The sequence below is a fragment of the Vulpes lagopus genome, chromosome 11, assembly GCF_018345385.1.
Source record: "Vulpes lagopus strain Blue_001 chromosome 11, ASM1834538v1, whole genome shotgun sequence".
In the NCBI taxonomy this organism is placed as follows: domain Eukaryota; kingdom Metazoa; phylum Chordata; class Mammalia; order Carnivora; family Canidae; genus Vulpes; species Vulpes lagopus.
This window is the reverse complement of record NC_054834.1, coordinates 31751183-31771920: the sequence shown is the minus strand read 5'-3', so window position 1 is coordinate 31771920 and position 20738 is coordinate 31751183. Positions and strand designations below refer to the sequence as shown.

Below are 20738 nucleotides of genomic sequence, written 5' to 3'. Positions count from 1 at the left end.
CCAGGAAGGAACAAAAGAGAAATCACATCAGCAGTCAGATGTCTGGGGCACTCTGACAACTCTCTTAGAACCACAGAAGCCAAGCGAAGGACAGCAGCCCAGCCACAGCAAGGCCACCCTCCTGTCGCGATCCGGATCCCCCCGCTAGATGGCAGACATGCACCAGACAGCCTCACCTGGCAGGGTGCCTCCTTCCCAGCAGCTTTGGGTTAAACCCCTTCCCTCCGCGGTGAAGCCAGAGCAGGATCGCATGCCTTGCATGCCTTGCAGGAGGGTGGAAGCGAAGTGAAGGTGTACAGAAGAAGGCTGGAAAGGTCTGAAGGAAGTATTGCCATGAACGTTGGAAATTTCGCAAACTAAAAAGAAAGAACAATAAAGAGGAATCTTGAAACCTCCACAGCTGCTATTACCTCACATGAGAGAATCCTGGGGTTTCAGCAGAAAACCCCCAGAGACACGTGAGATTTGAAGGCAGAGGCCAGGGGATCCCTGGGTGGCTCAGTGGCTTAGCGCCTGCCTTTGGCCCAGGGTGCGATCCTGGAGCCCTGGGATCGAGCCCCGGGATCGAGCGAGTCCCACGTCGGGCTCCCTGCATGGAGCCTGCCTCTCCCTCTGCCTGTGTCTCTGCCCCTCTTTCTCTATGTCTATCATAAATAAATAAAATCTTAAAAAAAAAATGAAGGCAGAGGCCACACTGGCTTTCCTTGGCTGCGGGCAGCCAGCGCTCAACAAATACTGCATTGAACTCCATGCCCTTGTCATCCTGAAACACATCAGAGGAGGCAATGATATAGCCCAAACAGACCCTCAGTATCAGAGCGGAACGCTGAGCAGGGGCTGGACTGTAGGACAGTGTTCGTGCCAGGCAGCTTCATGTTCTCCGGCCCCTCATCTTCACTGGTTTAATTGAGAATCTATGTCTGGGTTTAATCCTAACTCAAGCTGATTCATTTGGCTCTATTATTTCAGGTTCACAGTTGATTGGGGGAGGAGGGGGGATATATATATATATATATTTTTTTTTCTTTAAGTGTATATACAGGGATGCCTGGGTGGCTCAGCAGTTGAGCATCTGTCTTTGGCTCAGGGCGTGATCCTGGAGTCCTGGGATCGAGTCCCACATCGGGCTCCCTGCGTGGAGCCTGCTTCTCCCTCTTCCTGTCTCTGCCTCTCTCTCTGTGTCTCTCATGAATAAATAAATAAATTCTTTTTTTTTTTAAAGTATAGATACAGGCATAGCCCAAGATTTAGCCAGTGAGTTAACTTCATTCTAGGTTAAGTTCATCCTAGCAAGCCATCTGTTTAAACTCAGCTTCAAAAATAGAAACCTTAAACAACACCACCAACAACAAAACGGGGCACCTGGTTGGCTCAGTGGCTTAAGTGACCCTCCGACTGTTGATTTTGGCTCAGGTCATCTCAGGGTGGTGAGATGGAGCCCTCTGTTGAGCTCCACACTCCAGCGAACACTGCTTGAGATTCTCTCCCTCCTTCCTGCCCCTCCCACCACACCTGCATCCGTGCTCTTGGTCTCTCAAATAATTTAAAAAAAAAAAAATTCTGGGATGCCTGGGTGGCTCAGCAATTGAGCGTCTGCCTCCGGCTCAGGGCATGATTCTGGAGTCCTGTGATGGAGTCCCACATCAGGCTCCCTGCATAGAGCCTGTGTCTCTGTCTCTCTCTCTCTGTCTCTCTCTCTCTCTCTCTCTCATGAATAAATAAATAAATAAAATATTTTTAAAAATATTTTAAAAAATAATAAAATCTTTTAAAAAAAATCTAAACATGTTCCATCAGCAGATGATGATAGGAATGCCTCTCAAAGCGACCTTCCCACGTCCCAGGTCCCCGTCTCCACCCCTCTCTCTTCCGTAGAGTCTTTAAGCAGGTTCTAACCGGGTTATTTTCATCTGAACGGAGGAAGGGGTTTGATTCAAGAGCACTAGTCAAACGGGAGTCTGCAAGCTGTGGGGCAGGAGGTTAGATGGAAGGATGTTATGACAGAGGGCGGGGAGACAAAGAGAACTTGCCAAGGGCCTCCCTGGCCTGTCCCCACTGTCCCTCCGCCTATAAGGGAGCAGGACTGGACTGGGAGAAATGAGCTGGGCCCCAAGCGAAGCTCGAGAGGTGGTCCACCGAGGTCCGAGGCGGTGGAGAGCGACGCAAAGGGAAACAGGGCTAAGCCGGTTTTGCACAACCACTACCTGTGCGACAGCAGGCCTGGCACCTGGTCCGTGACGGCTCGCGTCTTCCCGGGCCTGAAGATGACGGTCATGCTGGACGATAATACCAGCTCTTGCAGAAGCACCCGTTATTTAAAAACACAGCAGCCTTCTGAGCGTGGATCCTCTTAAATGACAGCCCCCTCGGATCCGCTGCATTCCTCGATGGCTTTGCACGTATCACTCAAACAAGTGTCTGGAAACAGCAGAGTGGCTCTGCGCTGTCGACCTTCAAAACAGAACCGCCAGTTATTTCACTGGCAAAAGATGGGTTTATTTGGGAAGAGCAAAGACTTGCAAAGCGCGAGGACCCAACCATGGCAAAACCGGAGGCACCACTGCGGAGCAAAGGAGAGGTACGGGCTTTTATAGGGGGAAGGGGATGTGGACGGCTGTTACGAGCAAGCCCATTGGAGCAAACTGGGGGTGGGAAGTATAGTGGCTTCTCATTGGCTGAGCTGTGCCGGCCTCTCATTGGCTGGGCTGTTGCTGGCAGGAGAGAAAGTAAGCCTTTCTTCCTCCAATCCGGATGGTCAAGTAGCATCCCTGCACCAGGTCCTCTGCTGTGGGATTTGCCATTGACGAGGAGGGGTTCGTGGGGAGGGCGAGAGCACCCCGCGGGACCTCCTGACTCCTGATTCTAGCGTGGTTTCCCTTTATTAATTTTCACGGCACGTAAATGAGAGTGATTTGCTGTCTGGGCGGCAGTGGTAAAGGGATGGAAGCCGAGAGGCCGTGGGAGACTGGTGGCTAGGAAGGGCACAAAAGCCAATTATTTGACTGTCTCTGGTGGTGGGTGACCTAGGTCTTTTAAAAAACAAGATGTAGGAGAGGCCTAAGTGGCTCAGTCGGTAGAGCCTGACACTTGGTTCCCCCCAGATCATGATCTGAGGTCTTGGGATCCAGCCTGGACTCAGGTAGGTTCTGTGCTCAGCATGGGGGGCTGCTGGAGATTCTCTCCCACCCACCCCCCAACCCCCGCCCATCCCCTGGCTCACGCTGGCACATTCTCTCTCTCAAATAAATAAAATATTTAAAACAGGGAGATGAATATCTGCATCGATTGCTATATATTCAGGGCAATCACACACATGCACATGTGAGTTCTCCTGAAGTCGTAATGTAAACTTCCTCCACCCACTCCCATCAAGTTTTCTTCATTTAGAAGGTTGCTTGGGGTTTCAGTGTGGGAGGTGAGGGAAGGAGTGGTGAATGGCTCAGGGCAGGCAGTGACGGAGGAGCTGGCAATAACTGCATGATGCGGAGCTGGAACATTCCAGAGACCCAAAACTTCCCAGAAACCTTGGCCCTGGCTTTCGGGGACAGGGAGAGAAGAGAAATGCACAGGGGCACGTCACACCAGCATTCCAGGCTGAGGTCTGGGGTCCAGCCCAGGACTGCAAGGCTTAGGGACAGCAGGCTGCGTGCATGCAGCCCCCTGGTCACATCCACTGAGCCGCTGAGCCCTCACGCCCACTGGCCTCAGTCACTGCTCCTCCTGCCCAAACACCACAAAGGAGACAAGAATTGGCTCTTTTGTTGTTGTTCAGTCTTTATTTACAGCAAAGTACATAGTATGTGGTCATTTTTGTAGCTACTAACAATAAAGGCAGGGTGGTAGAAAGAAAAGGAGAAGAGCAAGCATCTGAAAGAAAGAAAAAGAAAGAAAGAAAGAAAGAAAGAAAGAAAGAAAGCCTACGTCTCTATTTAGCTACTCACCCTGTTCCTGAGGCAGGGCCAGCTAGGCCCTCACCGCCTCTTAGAGCAGCAAGGAAGCTGAACTGGAACACCAGCCACCTGGCCTAGTAAGGAGGGCAGCACGGGGCCCCAAGACAAAAGATCAAAGGGGACTCTGAACTCCACACCGACCCCAGTGCTCTCCCCAGCCTGTCCTCTGCCTTGTACTGCACACCAGGCCTGTTCCCCCCACCCCACCCCACCCTGAGGTAGGTTGAAAGGCAGTTAGGGAAATCCAGGCAGTCCTTCCCAGAAGCACAGCCCTGCAATCCAGAACCTGCCCTACCTAGCCTGCCTAACCCAGCATGGGTCCCTGGTGCTGGACTCACTGACAAGCAGGGGTGAGACTCCAGAGCAGAAGAAAACGCTGCCCTTCCCTCTGCCAGCCTTTAGGTGTTAGCACAGATCAAGGGTGCTGAACAAGGACAGCAAATGTGATACACAAACTGACTGGGCTCCCGTCCCTCTTGCTTCCCAACCGCTCTGAGGAGCCTCCAGCCTGACCTAGTGGCCTAACGAGAGACTGGCAATCTGCCCTGGGCACAGAGACAAGTGTTCGCTGCCGAGCCCAAGAGAGGGAGGGCAGCAGCATCCACATGACCACTGGGCAGCCAAGACCAGAGCAAGTTGTCGCCGGAATCGTTGGCTCTGGAGGATGAACTGGAGACCTTCCCTGGCGACCTCCTCTGGCCTGTTCTTCAGGGATCCCCTTGTCTAACCGCCTCGAGGGTCCATCCTATTGACTGCAAACCAAATTCACCTCCTCGGGTCCAAACACTTGCGGGCTCCTCATACAGACTCCAACAGTCTCTCTGCCCCTACTGGCCTCAGGCTGCCCAAGAAAAAGAAACCCGGGTCAGCACAAGTTCCATTAGCATGAAAGAGTTATGAGGTCAGGCCTTCCCAGGACACAAAGCTTGGATGCTTGTTCCCCAAAACACTTGGTCTGTGGGTCATGCCTGGGCCGGGGGGTGGGGTGTGGGGGAGAAGCAAGCACCATTGGGCAGCTTTGAAGCCACAGGACTCCCATGCACACGTGGCCAACATTACCCCATCCAGCTTGTCGGTACCTCCCCCCTGGACCACAGAGGGGACCCAGAGCACTCAGGTCATGGTTTCTGGCCTAGGGTTATGGTGTCTGGTCTAAGGAGCCTACCCCTGACTCTCAAGTGGAACCAGAGATCTAGTGACTCTCAAAATACCAAGACTAGGATTTGTCATATAGAAAGCTCAAGTTCAGAGCGTTAGCTGAATGCTGGGGTGGCCACATGGGGGCAGAGCTGCTCATCCCTTCCTTGCTCCAGACACAGTGTATCACAGAACCGAGGGAGTTGCCGGCGCTGCCCAGTAGGCACAGCCCGGTGCCCCAAGCCAAGCCACCAAGAATCATGGGTGATGGTTTTCCCTGGAGGCCAGGCAGCCCTTGAGCCATTTCCCAGCGAGGACTGGGCTACTCAGAGACACTGGAGGCTTGGTCCCAACACCACAGGTAGATGAGGAAGCAGCTAAGGACGTCAAGGCTCAGAGATGAGAAGACTCCATCTTCCAAGGCAGTGGGACAGACAGCCAAGGCACTAAATGGTTTGGCACCTGGGAGCTTCAAGTACAGTCGAATGAGCTACCCACCGAAAGGCCAAGGCTCCCCCAGACGGGGGTGGGCTGCCCCTGAGCATAGGGAGGCCCCAGCAAGGCCACAGGCCTTGGGTCCTCAGGATCTTAACCCAAGCCTGCCACCCGCCCTTCATCTTAGAACCATACAGGGCACGACGACAAAGAGAATACTGGTTCTGAAACATTCCAGAACGTATTCAACCCGGTGAGCTGACCGGCCTTAGATGGAGGCACCTCGGGAGCCTCCCCGTGCTCCGAGCGGGCAGCGGCTGCTACAGGGAGCTCCCTGCAGAGCCCGCAGCCGTCTCCTGAAAGTCTCGGGTGGGGGAGGCTCTGCGGGGGAGGAGGTTTGACTTTTTGAAACAGTTAAACAGAGTGAGAGCCGAATGGAGTCCAGAAAAGGGGGACCAAAGGTGGAGGTCACTAGGTCAGAGGGACAGTTCAGTGTGACTCGAGAGTAGCAGTGTCAGGTTTTCCTGAAAGGCTCCAGTGGGCTAGGAAAGCAATGGAGGGAGAAGATTCCCCAAAACGTTTCGGGTGCCGGCAGCCGCCGTGGGGCAGCTGCCAGCCTGGCCTGGAGGGCACAGACATGGTCAACCAAGAAATGAAAGCCTCTGGCTCGTCTGCAGTTAAAAGCGGAGGCTTGAGGACCCTAGCGTCATACCTGCAAGGGCTCGCCTGGTCCCACCTCCTCCCCCAAGGATCTGCAGGCATCTGTACCTCTCCCGGAGAGGGAGCCCTCAGGACAGGTGGGTGTCTCTAACCCCGTAACTATGGTCTATGGCAGCCTGCCGGGCCGCTGCTAGGGACCATCCAGCCGCCAGTCCCTGCGTCTGGGCGAACAGAAACTCGCACTCACTCCCCCCACGGGCAGGGCCCTCGCCACCCTGTGAAGGGTGGTCGCCAGCCGTCCTTCTGCCAGCAGAAGTCCCCAGCCAAAGCCCAGAAGCCCAGACTCCGGAGGCCACCTGCAGAGCAAGGCCCAAGGACTCTGCTGGAGGACTTCCCTGGGAGGCAGGGGGAGCCAGCGTTTCCTCGGACACCATGGCAGGTCCCATTCTACTCTCTCCTTCCCCATCTTACTGGGAAACGAGCCCATCAGATAGATCCCTGTCGGGGAAGGAGGGAGAGGCAGCTCTGGCTTCTGGAGACGCTGAGAAGTGGACGGAGGGAGGGAGGGGCGGGAGCGACCCGGGCAGCCAGAGGTGGGGCAGCGGGCAAGGAGAAAACACAGAAGACTTGTTCTCCTCAGTGGGCCTCTTCCCTGAGTTTGATTTTTGAGCTGAGGTCTTGCCTAATTTCAACTCAAAAAAATTAAAACAATTAAAAAAGGAGAAGAAGAAGAAAAGCAGAGAAAAGAAAAGGAAAAAGGAAAGAGTATCTCTTGTCAACACACCATTAAGTTCCAGCTCCAATAAGGTGGCATCTGGCAGGGGAGGGGCAACCCAAGGCTCCCAACTCCACCATCCTCCAGCTGCAGAGACTACAGCCGTGAGATGCGCCTCCTTCCTCCACTGCCCGCCTCCCCCTACACCCCTGCCTGAGCCTGAGCCCCATCCCACTCCACTCCCGGAACACGGCAGCAACGGCCTCTCGGTGAGACTCCAGCTTGAGTCCCACACACTCAAATACAGGCCCTCCTGCACAATACTTACAGCAAACAGCTTTACAGTATTTGTACATTTACACAAAAATAGATCCTTTTATATATATATATGTATGTATTTATAACTGGTTACACGTTGGATTCATAATTAGGCATCACCAGTAGTAGTTGGCACAGTTTGTCATTTAAGCTCAGGGTCAAATTCGATTTCGTTTCGCCGCTCCAAAGCAAAAAAAAAAAAAAAAGGAAAAACAAAGGCATGTCATCTCCATGGTGTTTTCTTAAATACAGCAAATGTCATAGGAAACCACATGTACGGATGAACAGAGCCTCTTGATCCCTCCTCCTGTCTCTTGAAGGTAGGGGCCGGGTCTGAAGGAGACAGGGGTCAATGTGGCCGGCTGCTGGACTCCGACGACTGCCTCTTGCGTGAAGGGATGTAGCCGTTGAGATAGCCATTGGTCTGCCGTTTGGAGAGCCCTCCGTTCAGGATGTCCTGAATGTGCTGCACAATGAGGTTGATGGCCACTGTGGGGCAGATAGTGGCCGCGTTAGGGATGGTGCAGAGAGGGGACCAGCCTTCCACCAGGGGACCCATCAGCACTGCCCCCCCAAGTCCCAAGTAGACTGACCCCTGCAGAAGAAGGCTCTTTCCTCCAAGGAAAATGTGATATGGGGCTCTCTGTTCTCAGCATTAGAAATATAAAGTATACGGTCTGCTTGAGATTCTCTCTAGCTCTAAAATTAATAGATTAATGAAATCTTTTTTAAAAAATTAAAAAAAGAAGACACCGTGAAATATATTCATCGCTACGATGGACACCAAATGGTTCAGCCAAAAAAAATAACTGTTTAAGCGGAGGAATGTTGAAATTTATTAAAAGGAGAATGAGAAATCCAGAAGTACCCCTACTTCTCAGACCAGCCAAAACCTATAAATAGATAAATAAACGCAACCAGCTCCCTTTCAGAAGGGCTACCTTGATGGCAGGTCATTCTAAATCAAGATGAAAATGTACTTTTGCTAAAGGGTGGCCTTGGATGTAAGGCCTCTGAGGGTCACTGCTGGGAGTGACAGCCAAGGACAATCTCCAGCCCTCTGCTTTCTGCTGGAGAAGCACGAGTTCCTGTTTGTCACTATGCATGTATACATGGGGGCCTCTCCCCAAGGCCAAACATGTAGGCAGAAATTCCTTTCTGGCCCCCAAGAGCAGATCAACAGTGGTTTAGCCACTGTCCATGGAGCCTAGTTTGGTCACCACATCCTGCCCCAAGTATGACTGACAAAGGGTAGAAGTCATGCCCCATGGGATGACCCCCCACCAGGACTCACCGAGGTTATCTACACCTCTCGGAATGATCACATCAGCGTATTTCTTGGTCTGTGGAGAAAGATAGTCACAAGGCATTAAAGAGGAGTTCCAGAGAAAGCAGCCCAAGCCCCTGTTGAAGGGTTATGGGGAGAGGGGTCAGCCTTCCTACCACTGACCCCAGAGAGCGGCAGCTTGAGGCTGCGAGCATAGTATTTTTTACCCCCTTTATCTAAATTACAATAAATCAGTCTCTTGATTTTTCATTATTAATGTTTTAATACTGTTCAAGCTCTGGCCTGCACAGAGAACGTGGTCTTTCAAACCCAACTCATAACTGCGCCCTCCCTACTAAGAAAAATGTGAATTAGAAAAACCCAAATTTAAAAGGGATGTGGTTCACCTTGGACTTCTACACACAGTCTGAAAGGTGACACCACCGATCCTAAAGCAAGGGTAAAGGGGATCCCTGGGTGGCTCAGCGGTTTAGCGCCTGCCTTCGGTGCAGAGCATGATCCTGGAGTCCTGGGATCGAGTCCCACAGTCGGGCTCCCTGCATGGAGCCTGCTTCTCCCTCTGCCTGTGTCTCTGCCCCTCTCTCTCTCTCTCTCTCTCTCTCTCTCTCTCTCTCTTTCTCATGAATAAATAAAATCTTTTAAAAATAAGCAAGCAAGTAAATAAATAAATGGTAAACAAACCCAGGAAAGACGACCCCCACTGATGATCATTTTCATCAGCTCTGGGATCCCACTTTAAAACAAAAACAAAAGCCACAATTAGATACATTCCCTTTTGTGTTTTCTTATTTTACTGAGATTTTTGTGGACGAGTTTACAAATAACTGTGTTCTGGTGTATGACCCACATTTAGAAGGAGACCAAATAAAAACGTGGGCATCTTCTATACCAAAACCATTCAAATGTAGCTGTGTCAGGCCCAAATCCAACCTGAACCAGGCAGACTGTTGATCAGATCCAAACTCCTGGCTTATGCAGGGGTGACCTGATCTTCCCCGAGCACAGAGGGGCTGGACTGTGGGGACAAGGAGAAAGCACCCAGAAAATATGCAGAATTCTAAGCTCCGTGATAATTAAGTTAAACAGCAGAGAATTGGCAGTTAACGCTCATTTATGCCCAATCATAAGTTTACCTAAGTTCAAAAGAGCAGGAGAAGATAGATAGATGGAAGGATAGAATTTCCTGGCTCCTCAGCTATCCTCTGCCCTCTGCCCAGAAACCTAATCCTGTGACCCAGAGCTCTCCAGGGGAATGAGCAGGGCATCGGCGTGATTCAGGCTGACTCAGAAAGTCCACCTGTCCCCGATCGGAAACAAAAGTCTGGTCTGGTTTGACGCAAAACCTACTCACAGACTTGAAGGAACGCACAGTTTGAGATCAAACTTTTCCAGGAGAAAGCAAGACGTTAATTACAATGAGAACCCGAGAAATCCCCACGCCTCACCCTAGGATTCCAGTTCCCCAGAAGAGATCGCCCAAGCTCGGGCTAAGTCCCCATGTCTCCCTGCTTTCTCTCAGAGCTGAATTATAAATCGTTAGGGAGTCGACCTGGTGAAGACACACACACGACACGGGTGCAGGCGTCTCCTGAGTTAAACACTTCTTCTCAGACGACATCATCTCCTACTTCTTCCTCTACCAGTCCCCCGTCCCCCACTCCACACCCTGGTGGCCCTCCCTCAACATTCACCTGCCTGTCCCCACGAAGCTCAGAGTTTTTCCTGTGCTGAGGGATGATTCGCTGAAAGCTAAAAATTCCCCATATCCCCAACCTTCCTTCCCCGAAAGCCACCTCCCCAGAGAGTTCCTAGCTGCCACTGGAGGAAGAAGGAGTCTGTGCCAGGGCAGAGGTATGGAAGCTTATTCCAGCATGGCAGGACGCTTCCCATATGGGAACTTACACGGGGCCCAAAGACAAGCTCAAAGGGGGGCTCCACGCGGTGGCGGAAGAGGTTCAGAAGCCCTCTGCACGCACCAATACTGCAACCATCACAGACCTTTGGAAGACCCCGATGGCCGAGCCTCTGCTTAGAGATGGCAATGGTCACAGCTTGAGCCCACCAAGCAAGGGGCGCAGAGCTCGCTGGAGTCAGACAGCAGGCCCCCCGAGGGACCACTCTGCCAGAGATGATGGCCTACAGCTCCTAGAGAAAACCTGGGCAGCACACAAAGCCCCAAAGTCCGCCCTTCCTTGGGACTAGAGGTCAGAGGATCCCTCGGAGAGGAATGAAATCCAGGCTGGGGGGGCTCCATCAACTTATATACCTTTATTTGTATGGGTTAAGTTTTAAATTCTAAATTCAACAAAAAACAAAACCAAGGACACAACTCACTGGCAAGCAGAATTCCTCAAAGGCAGGCTTGACGAACGTAATGTACTGGGATAAAATCTGCTCAAGGTCCCTCCCTCTTTCGCTGATGTCCCTTAATACTATAAGAAAAGGAAAAACAAGAATCAAGAAAATGGTGCATGAGCCAACACGTGTCCGCCTTCCATGAGGCAGACCCGGCTCACATGGACGCCACAATTACTCTGGATGGATGATTCACAAGCCGGATTCCTGAGAGACTTGACCAAGAGCAGGTCAGCAGCAGCTTCAAGAAAAACATGTTACATTTTTATGGCTATAGTCAAATTTGGCTCTGACCAAACGATCTCTGTCTGGCCTAAGCCAAGAGTCTCCTGGCTTCCAGCAGCATTTGACCCAAATAAAATGTCAGTGTGACACAACGTAAAAAGCAGGACATTCCTGCAGAGCTTGGAACGGGAAATAGACGGGGCCCAGAGAGGCAGTGGGGCTCCCTGGCAAAGGGCCCCCTGCTCACCTGGGTGCCGCCCCTTGCACTTACTTACCTGTGTGCAGTCCACTGACCTACTGCCGACGTGCCACCTGATTGCGCCTGGCTCCCCCCCACATTTCAGCCCCTACGGGGTTGGAGGGCAGGCAGAGGGTCCAGCTATGGTCAGCCATTCCTGCTAACCCCAAGCACAGAGGATTGCGAGCAGAACACCACTTAGGTGAAAGATGACCACACCACGGTGTTGGAAACGGTGAGCTGGAGGTGTAGGGCCACCTGGACGGGTCCACGCTCACTATCTTCCACCTTCTTCCTCTGGGGCAGTGGTTCAGGGGCTTGCATCAAACACCTTGATTATTTTAATAGAGCCTCTTGTCAAACAAAACAAAACACAAAAACAGAAAAGGGTCTGACCACCACCGAAGGGACTGGAGTCCTGGCTCAGCCACTCTACACTAACTGCCCTGAGCCTCAGTTTCTCCCCCAAACTCGGTAGTGAGAGTTTGGGAGGAGATTCTCTCAGTCAAAACACCCCTCCCTACAGATGTTTTGTGAACCTTAGTACCACAGCTGCTCAATCTTCCACCTCCCACCCCAAGGGGGAACCCTGTCCATCAACAACCACTCGGGAAGGCCCCTGGGCTCCTCGAGACCATAGGTTCCGGCATCAGCGTGGGAGGAAACTCACTGCAAACAAACCGAGGAATGCCTGTGGGTGAATTTCTGGAAAGCCGTGTCTCTAGGTGATTCTGTGCTTCACGTGCGCGTGCACCTGTGCAGGCAGGGGCAGGAAGGAGGGAGGTGCCTGTGATTAGGACTCGGGCTGGCAGGGACCTGGGAGCTCAGACGTCTAGAAGACTGTCAGGAAGACCACATTCCAGAGGGTCGGGTGACAGTGCCACAGCAGTGACTCCTCTAGCAGCTCCTCAATCTACAGGGAGATTTCTCTGCTCTGATGAGCCCGGGTCATTAGAGGGTTGGCTGGTCGCTGATCAAGGGTCAGGACTTGCCTCGCGGCCCAGGCTAGCGGCGGTGCCTCCCTGAGCCAGGAGATGGTGTTCTCGGGCATTCTGAGGCGGGGCCCGGCGGCTGGGCCAGGGAGACGTAGCCAAGGAGGCCGAAGAGCCGCCACGTGGCTCAGCCCCACAGGCCTCCAGGGCCCTTGGCACGCCGGCCACCGAGCTCCCCTTGGCCAAAACACACAGCCAGTGTGGCCTCCAATTCTTCGCGTCTCCAGATAAAGTACAAAGCAAAAAAAAAGGAAGCCAGGGCAAAGGGTATCAGGGCCAGGGAAAAAAACAAACACACGCCCGCCCGCACTTAGGCAGCCTTTCCTTAGAAGTCCTGCAGAGGCCTGATGTGCTTGTTTCACAGGACACGTTTTCACACAAGTGCTGATGGCTCTGGCAGCATGGGAGGGAACCTTTGTCCAGCACGCACACACGGGCACAATGGCCTCTCACGTAGCTCTGCTACTGCCCTGAGCCCAGGCCCGCGGCTCCCTGGTGACCCGCAGACCTGAGAGCTTCACCTGCCACGCCACCGCGGAGGGGAGAGTCACACAGAGTCGGCTCTGGGGGCCCACGGCGACCCCTGGGGCCACCACGGAGAGCACGGCAGGCAGAACGGAGCTGGATTTGAATCCTGACCCCTCCCTCTTACCTCTGTGACCTTAGACAGGTTATTCGACCTCTGCGAATCTCATTTTCCTTAACTGTAAAACAGAGACACGATACAGAGACTTCCTCATAAGGTCAGGAAAACAGGGAGACGTACAGAAAACCTCAGTACTGTGGCTGGTGCATCGTGCGCATTCATCAACCTGAGCTCCTACCACAGGTTACGGTGTAACAGAATCTGGGAAGCTTCTAGGGAGCGATGGCTCCCTGACAGAGCAGACCCCTGGGAGGGCAGCATCGGTGTGCTCAGGTCGGCTCAGGTGAGCTCAGGTCGGCTCAGGTGAGCTCAGGTGGGCTCGGGGGGGCAGGTCAGACCCAGCTGAGAGCTGGGGGAGGGGGGAGGTCCTGTGGCGCTCCAACATGTGGGAAGACACAGGGGAGAGGGAGAAACAGGGGACAGAGAGGAGCCTCCCACAGTTTCTACCCCAGAAAAGGAAACAGGAAATGGGTGAGAATGCTGCCTAGATGCTTGGAATGTGCAAAAGCAAAAGGCATCACCCACCTCTGCTCCCTAAGAGGCTTCCACCAAGTCATCACGTTCAGCACCCAGAGACCCCCTCCTGAGCTGGGTCGGGACAGCACAAGGCCAGCCAGGTCACTGCTCCCCAGTCTCCCCAGTGCCCCGCTCCTCAGGCCGAGTCAGGAAACAGAGCCAAGCCAAGGACTGACTCAACAGGGTCTTGGCACAACCCGGGAACTCCAGGGACTCGAATCCCTGGTCATCACTCTGACTCGGCACATTTGCTCGGAAAGGAAAGGCCCGTTCCGAAGAGGGGGTAAAGGGCAGGAAACAACCTGTCTGCCCACCTTCCCAGCTTGGCTTCCACGGCCGCCCTTCCAAAGCCACCAGGGCTCCTCTGGTCAGCCAAAGCCAAGGACGAGATCTAGAAGGACCCGGACTAAATTACAATTCCTCCATGGCTCAGTCAATTGATTCACTTTGAAAACTAGTCAAGGAAATGTGTTGCCGTAGTGAACACAACAGACTGGCTGTCCCAAGGTCCACTGCAGCCCTGACGCTGTGGGAACGCGACACAGAACTAGAGCAGGGGAGAGGGCAGGTGTCAGCCCTCCGTGGCCCCCTCAATTCTTCCCAGCCCCTGAATTTGAGGGCGGGTTAGAGTACATAACACACACGGAGGGACGGTGAAAGCTGGAAGAAGCCAATACCCCCGCAGTACGAGGGGTTCCCAGGGGATGGAGGTCAGTCTTTCCAAGGCTGCATGGCCCCACACGGAGGAGTCCTGGAATCCTGGCCCCGGGGGTCGCAGGCCCAGGAAGCAGGACATGCGGTGGGGGTAAAAGCGGGACCCCAACCAAGTCTGCAGGAACTTCTTCTGCCCAGCGGCTGCTCCTGACGAACCCACCCTCCCTTCCCACAAAGCACATGCCAGGCATGGTTTTTGTCCTACGTGGGCAGAGAATGAATTTGTAGAAACAGCATGTGGAGAGGCCCTGCCAAGTCCACCACGAAAGGGACTCGCCAGCAGGTGACACGAGAAGACAGAAGGTCTGCGAGGAAAAGCGGCAGCCTCCCCGGGAGCAGCGGGGATGCGGGGGTGATAGGACCGACCCAGAGAAACCCCACAGGGAGCCGCCGTCACCTCATGTCTCCCCCCCCCCCCACCCCCGGGTTTTGCACAAGGATCCCGGGACAAGGGAGCAAGAGGGGGATCTTCTGTGTCATTGGCGCCACGATGATCTGTTTGAATCACAGGCCAAGAGAGTCTGATTTCCAAGGACCCTGAATCCTATAGTTCTCGAGCCTGGTTCTCACCTCCTGCACCTTGGCTCACGTGCCCTCCTCCCTCAAACATGACTATACCGCGACGATGCCATCAGCCCCGCGTCCCAGCTCCTGAGGACGTGGTGACCCCCCAAAGCTTCTGACCAGTCCTGGAGGGAAACTCAGGAAAACAGAAGGTCCACTATCTCAGGCAAAGCAGGCTTCTGATCCGACACGCAGACTGTTACCAACCAACGTCAGGCATTTTTCCTGCGTTTGCCCCTCATCCTCACGACCCAGGGATACAGGTCGGTACCGAATCAACCCGTGGGATTAACCCTATTTGTCAGGTACAAAGAGGTTACAACATAACCTGCCCGAGGTCACCATATCTCTACTAGATGGTGAAATCAGGATTTAAGTCCAGTACATGGGACTCCAGTCTTTTCACCCGGGTGTATCGTGCTGCCTCCCTGATTTGGCAAAGTAATGGGGACACTGAGCAGATCAACCAAGGCGGAACCTGGGTTTGGGAACTAAGGTGATAAACCAGGCCCTGGCACAGATGCGTGAGGGACGGGCAGGCTCAGGCCTTGACTATTAAAAAAGACCATGCAGCTCTTTCCTGGCCAAAGTCACGACCCTAAAAACAGGCCTGTCCCCTTCATATTACCCATTAAGAAACCCGAGCCTGGGACGTCACAGGAGTCCCAAGAGCCACCACCAAAGTCCCAAAGCTAGCTGGAGGCCGTGGACTAGAATATGGGCCTGCCACTCTCCTGTCGTCCATTGCGGAGTTCTATCCCTCCCCGACCCCACCTGGGAGCAGAAGTTGTCACCACAACTCACTTCTCATCAAGTGCCGACGCTACTCCTGGGAAGGACAAAACTCAGGGACTCATTCCTCTATATTCTGCTGGTTCTGTTTGTGAGTTCTTGCAAAGAGAGGGCTTAAGTGGATAAACCACAAATTTGTTTCATGAGCCGAGAAGAGAAATCATCACGGGCTTTGAGGTCAGAAGGGCTGGAACTTAAAAAAAAATCCTGCCCATGATTTGCTCTGTGACTAGGAGCCACCCTTGTCACTTCCTGGGTCTCGTTCCTCTTCTGCGCGACGGGGATGCGCGACGGGGACTCGAAGCCTTGCTCACTTGCCTCCACTTCCTTTTCTCTCTTCCTCGCCCATACCCTGCCGTGGCCCCCACGGGGGAGTGGGAGGTGGGGGCTGTCATGTTCTGACTCTGCTTGTACCATCATGTCCCTCCCCAGCCCTCCCCACCCTGCCCTGCCCCACTTGCTGCAGCAGCCCTACCTGCAGTCTTCACTCCCATCTGCTCCATCAGAGTCATCTCCCCAAAAGAGACCCAAGGCCCTTTCACTTGCCCTGCTCAAAACCCCTCGGTAGCTCTCTCCCTGTCTACCAGGGACCAAATAGGAAGCCACAGCCCCTATGATCTGCCCCAAGCAATGTCTAGCATCTCTTTGGTCAGCCTTCTAGGAACTCCAGCCACCTGCTTCCCAGAACAAGCCCTGTGGGTCTGCATTTGCACCGTGATTTCTTGGGTTGTCCACGTCATCACCCTTGCACACCCCCATGAAGCCTCCTGATCCCCTCTAGTGGGAGCAAGGGCTCTGCTCAATGTCCTGCGGAGCTGAATTCATGAGCTCTGCTCCCCAGCAAAGGGCAGTTCTGTGTCCTCAGGACACCAGGCAGAGACTCACTCAGGCACACCCTCAGTAAGGGCTGCATAGGAAGCGACCAACCGACCCTGCTCCGCAGATGGCCGGACAGCATGACAAAACTTCCACTGAGCTTTCTGGAAAAGAAAGGGCTAGAGAAGTGAGCTGCTGGGACAGGCTGCCCCGTGCTGCAGGTACTAGGTATTCACTCCTGCCCCTGGATGGCCTACAGTTAGCTCCTGTCTTGATTACGATGCCTTTGGGAAAACCATAAGGAACTGGGCATTTAATCACACTTTTTCCCAGCAAAACCAAAACGTAAACTTCTTATTTCATCTCTGTGACCTCACAAACCTTTCATCATCCAAAAAAAAAAAAAAAACCCACAGAAACTAATCCCTCCTCAGATGTCACCCAATGTTTGAGCAGCAGGACATCCTGGGCTGAACTGACTCAGTTGGACTGGGCCACCCACCGGGGCCACCAGAGGCTCATAGGGCGCACCTCTGCGGGAGAGCCGGGTGTCCGCATCTGTGTCCACGAAAAGCTTCATCTGGAACAGGTCTCGCACCTCCTGGGAGTAGAAAGCCAGGATCCCTTCAAAGAGCACCACATCCGCGGGGTAGACAGTGACTGTCTCCTCCTTCCTGCAAAGCACAGAGCAGATGATGGGCTGAACCAGGCAGGGCGAGCACATGGAGGAGGACACAGCATCTGTCTCTGAGTCTGGGGTCCTTCCCCATACATGTACAGCAGGACCAAAAGGGGGAGCTCACCCCCCAGCCCTGCTGAGCCCTCGGACCACCGACGAAGACCTGCCAAAGGGCCATCACCACTGGGGCAAAGGTCCCCTCTGACCAGTTCTTCTGAACTGTCTCCTGGGGACAGATAACATGCTGTTGAACGCACAATAGCAACAGACAGAAGCAGATGTGATTTCTTCTTTTCCCTGGAGGCGTCTCCAGGAATGCTCTCATGCCCGGCATTTAAGGAAGCTAACGCTGAACTTTCACAAAACAGAAACTCACAGTTTTCTCCCAACAACCCCACCCCTCCCCCTGTGCGGAGGCAACTGGTAGGAGGCAGGAAGGGATGGGAGAGGAGGAGGCAGAAAAAGGAAGCTGCGGGAAAGAGGGGAGAGGAGAGGAAGCATCTACAGGGAAGGAAAGCCTCCAGAGCTCCGTCGGGTCTGGCTCCACCACAAGCAGCATTGTGGCCGTGGGTCAGGGCTGTGGGGTGCTCCTCCCCCTGCTCCTCTCCCTCCCACCCTCCTCGATGAGACAGGGGTACCCATTACCTCTCCATCTACCCCACAGGGTCGCGATCTGATTCTGTCCTAAGCATCACCTACTGCTTCTTGCTCAAAAGTCACTGAAAGGGAAGTAATAGTAACCGCTGCAAGGCTTACTACTCACGTGGACATTTATGAATAAAACCCAAGAAAACAAATTTTTTTTTTAAGGTTCCTTAAGACAATGGGTTTATCAGTGGAAACACAGGGAAGTCGGCGGCTGCCAAGTCAAGAGGATGCACTGAACTTCCCTCCCATAAACACTCTTTGATTCTTTATTAGCTCAGAGCCTTGGGTTCCTGTCTAAATTCTAAGGCAGGCGCTGCTGGAGCGACTACCAAAGTGGCAGAATGTGGGGCAGAAAAGACAACAGAAGAGGACCAGGTGAATAAGAGTAGGAGACACTGTGGAACAGTGATGTTCTCTGGATGCACACAGAATCATCTAGGGAGCTTTTAAAAAACACCTATCGGGATGCCTGGGTGGCTCAGCGGCTTGGCGCCTGCCTTCGGCTCAGGGCATGATCCTAAAGTCCCGGGATCGAGTCCCACGTCAGGCTCCCTGCATGGAGCCTGCTTCTCCTGCTGCCTGTGTCTCTGCCTGCCTCTCTCTCTCGGTCTCTCATGAATAAATAAATAAAATCTTAAAAAATATAAAAATAAAAAACACCTATGCCTGGGGGCACCTGGGGGGCACAGTCGGTTAAGAGACCACTCTGGGTTTCAGCTCAGGTCGTGCTCTCAAGGTGATGTGCCTGAGCCTCTGCACTCAGGGGGGCATCTGCTTAAGATTCTCTCTCCCTCTCCCTCTGCCCTCATGCATGTATGCACTCCCTCTCTCTCAAATAAATAAATAAAATCTTAAATTACAAAAAAAAAAAAAAAAATGTATGCCTGGGCCCTGTTCCCACGGGGCTCTGATTTTATGAGTCTAAGGCAGAGCCAGAGCACTGGTCTTTTTTATAAAACCGCCCCAGATGTGTCTAATGTACAAACCAGGGTTGAGGAGAGCCCGTATGGAGGAACGTTGCCTACCAGAAAACAGGGTGCCCACCGTGGCTCAGGATGAAGAACCTAACTGGGCAGAGTTCAGAAGGGAAATGGGCTAGAAAAGAGGCTCCGTGAGTGAGTAAAATTATGAGCCACTGTGGGCAACTGCCCTGCACCAAGGAGGGGGCTGAAGAGTCTCTGCTGGGAAAAAGCAAATGTGTGTATGTTGGGGTGGGAGAGGGCAGGCTCCCGGGGCTCCGTCTGGAAAACACACTACTAACAGGGAGCACCGTGACTGTGCTAGGGGTACGTACGCCCATGCCAGATCAAGCGCGGATCAGGACACCCAACAAATAAACACGAACAAGGAACAGATGGTTTTCCAATTCAACAAACATGCCTTGGTCCTAGGAAAGCCAGGGGAACGTAACTGTGCTGTTTTGCAGCTCCAAGAGGTGGGAATCAATCCCTACCCAAGTGCACATGTACATTTAGAGACGAGAACCCTTCAAAACAGCCCAGAGCTTAAAAAAAAAAAAAATCTATTGGGCAACTACCAGCCCAGAATGTGCAAGGAGCCACACTTGGTGCAATGTTCCATTTACAAGTTCAGAGTCTGGCTGGGAAGTCCACAGGGTAACCTAATCCCAGCTTCTCATTTGGCTTTTGAGCAAGAGTGAAGCCAGAGAAGGGTATTTACAGCAAACGAGTGTCTTCTCTTTCTCCATCCAGCATCAGTTTGTGGATCACCACGAAAGGCCCGTGCCTGGGTTGGGAGCAGAGAACTCCGAACAGCTGAGTGCAGAACAAGTGGCCTCGAGAGCTGGGGGGACTGCTGTGGTCTAAGGTGGTCGGGAAAATGTCTCACAAAGACACAGGCCGTGGGCCACCAAACAACAGGGTTATACAATATACGATTTGAAAGGGATCGGGAGGAAAAAGAGAAGTGAATCACGTCTGGATGGGGAATTCTGCTGGAGTTTCTTTTAAGACCTGAATCTGACAGAGGTCAGGCTGCACTAGCTGCCCCTCTGCGCCTCCTGCATCTGGTCAGGTCCTGCCTCCTGCCAACCACCCCTACTTCCGCCGCCTGACCTCAGGCCCTTGTGAGTCTCTCACTTGGGTTACCACTCCAAGGGCTTTATAAATAGCATCGTGGATCCTCTCTTCCTGCCACCAAAAGATCTGCTCCCATGGAACAGCCATCTGTGACTCCCTATTGCCAGCACGTTCATGCTCCGGCCCCGGCGTTCCCAGTCTTTCCCATCTGAAGCCTGCCTGCCTGCCTCCTAGCCACTCTTCCCGCACCCTGACCCCCATCCTGCACTCCTCACCACCTCTAGTTCCCCACTGAGCTCATCCCCGAAATCCTGCCCAACCCATTACCTTGCAAATCCCCTTCCCCAACAAATTATTATGCTTTCCAATATATAGCTTAAATATCATCTCTCTACATATTAGAGAGGTGATAAATATTACCTTAAATATTGCCTCTCTACATCCCGCTCTAAATACTCCAAGCCTGTCCTCTCTCCTTTACACTCCTCCAAGGGCTCTGATCTTAGTTGTCAGGCTGCATTTCAACTCTGTAGCAGTGCCCCACCCTGGACCTGAGAGGTCCCTGGTCTCTTGTGGACTGGACATCACCACCACGCCCTGCTGAGGCTAGAAACTACAAATCCCAGAATCCTTTTCCCTCTGTGGTGCTTTGCCAATGGGAAACGTCAAAGATGATACAAAACCCAGATAATGTTTAGGTCTTACTAGCCACACAAGGCCACTTTGCAGACACTGCACAAGTCCCCCTACCTTGCAGGCTGGGGCCCACAGTTGGCAGCTTCTTGGACTTGCCTCGGACCCTGATTTCATCTCCAGTGCCCCAGGCTGCAGCCTCCCAGGTCTTAGCAATCCCAACCTCAACACTCTTATTAGCTCCAATTCCTGTACTAAACCCCTTTATTCCTGCACGGTCTGTGGTGCTTTGATACTGGAGGTGCATCTTGTTCTTTTGAGTTTTAGGCACAGTGGCATCTGGTCCAGGGTAGGACATGCTTCGGAAGATGCTAGTGA

The 20738-nt window shown here is 53.1% G+C and overlaps 1 protein-coding gene across 1 annotated transcript in view; it reads right to left on the bottom strand.

The window, feature by feature from the left end:
- Positions 1–3756: 3756 nt before the first annotated feature.
- The window catches only part of UCK2 (uridine-cytidine kinase 2), a 70559-nt gene continuing 53577 nt past the window's right edge, over positions 3757–20738 (bottom strand). Inside the window, exons 4-7 of the mRNA XM_041773909.1 lie at positions 16893–17035; positions 10838–10935; positions 8510–8558; positions 3757–7704 (exon numbers count right to left, since the gene is read on the bottom strand). Of these exons, the coding sequence (XP_041629843.1) occupies positions 7565–7704; positions 8510–8558; positions 10838–10935; positions 16893–17035 (430 nt within the window). The 3' untranslated portion in view covers positions 3757–7564. The remainder of the gene's footprint in view (positions 7705–8509; positions 8559–10837; positions 10936–16892; positions 17036–20738) is intronic.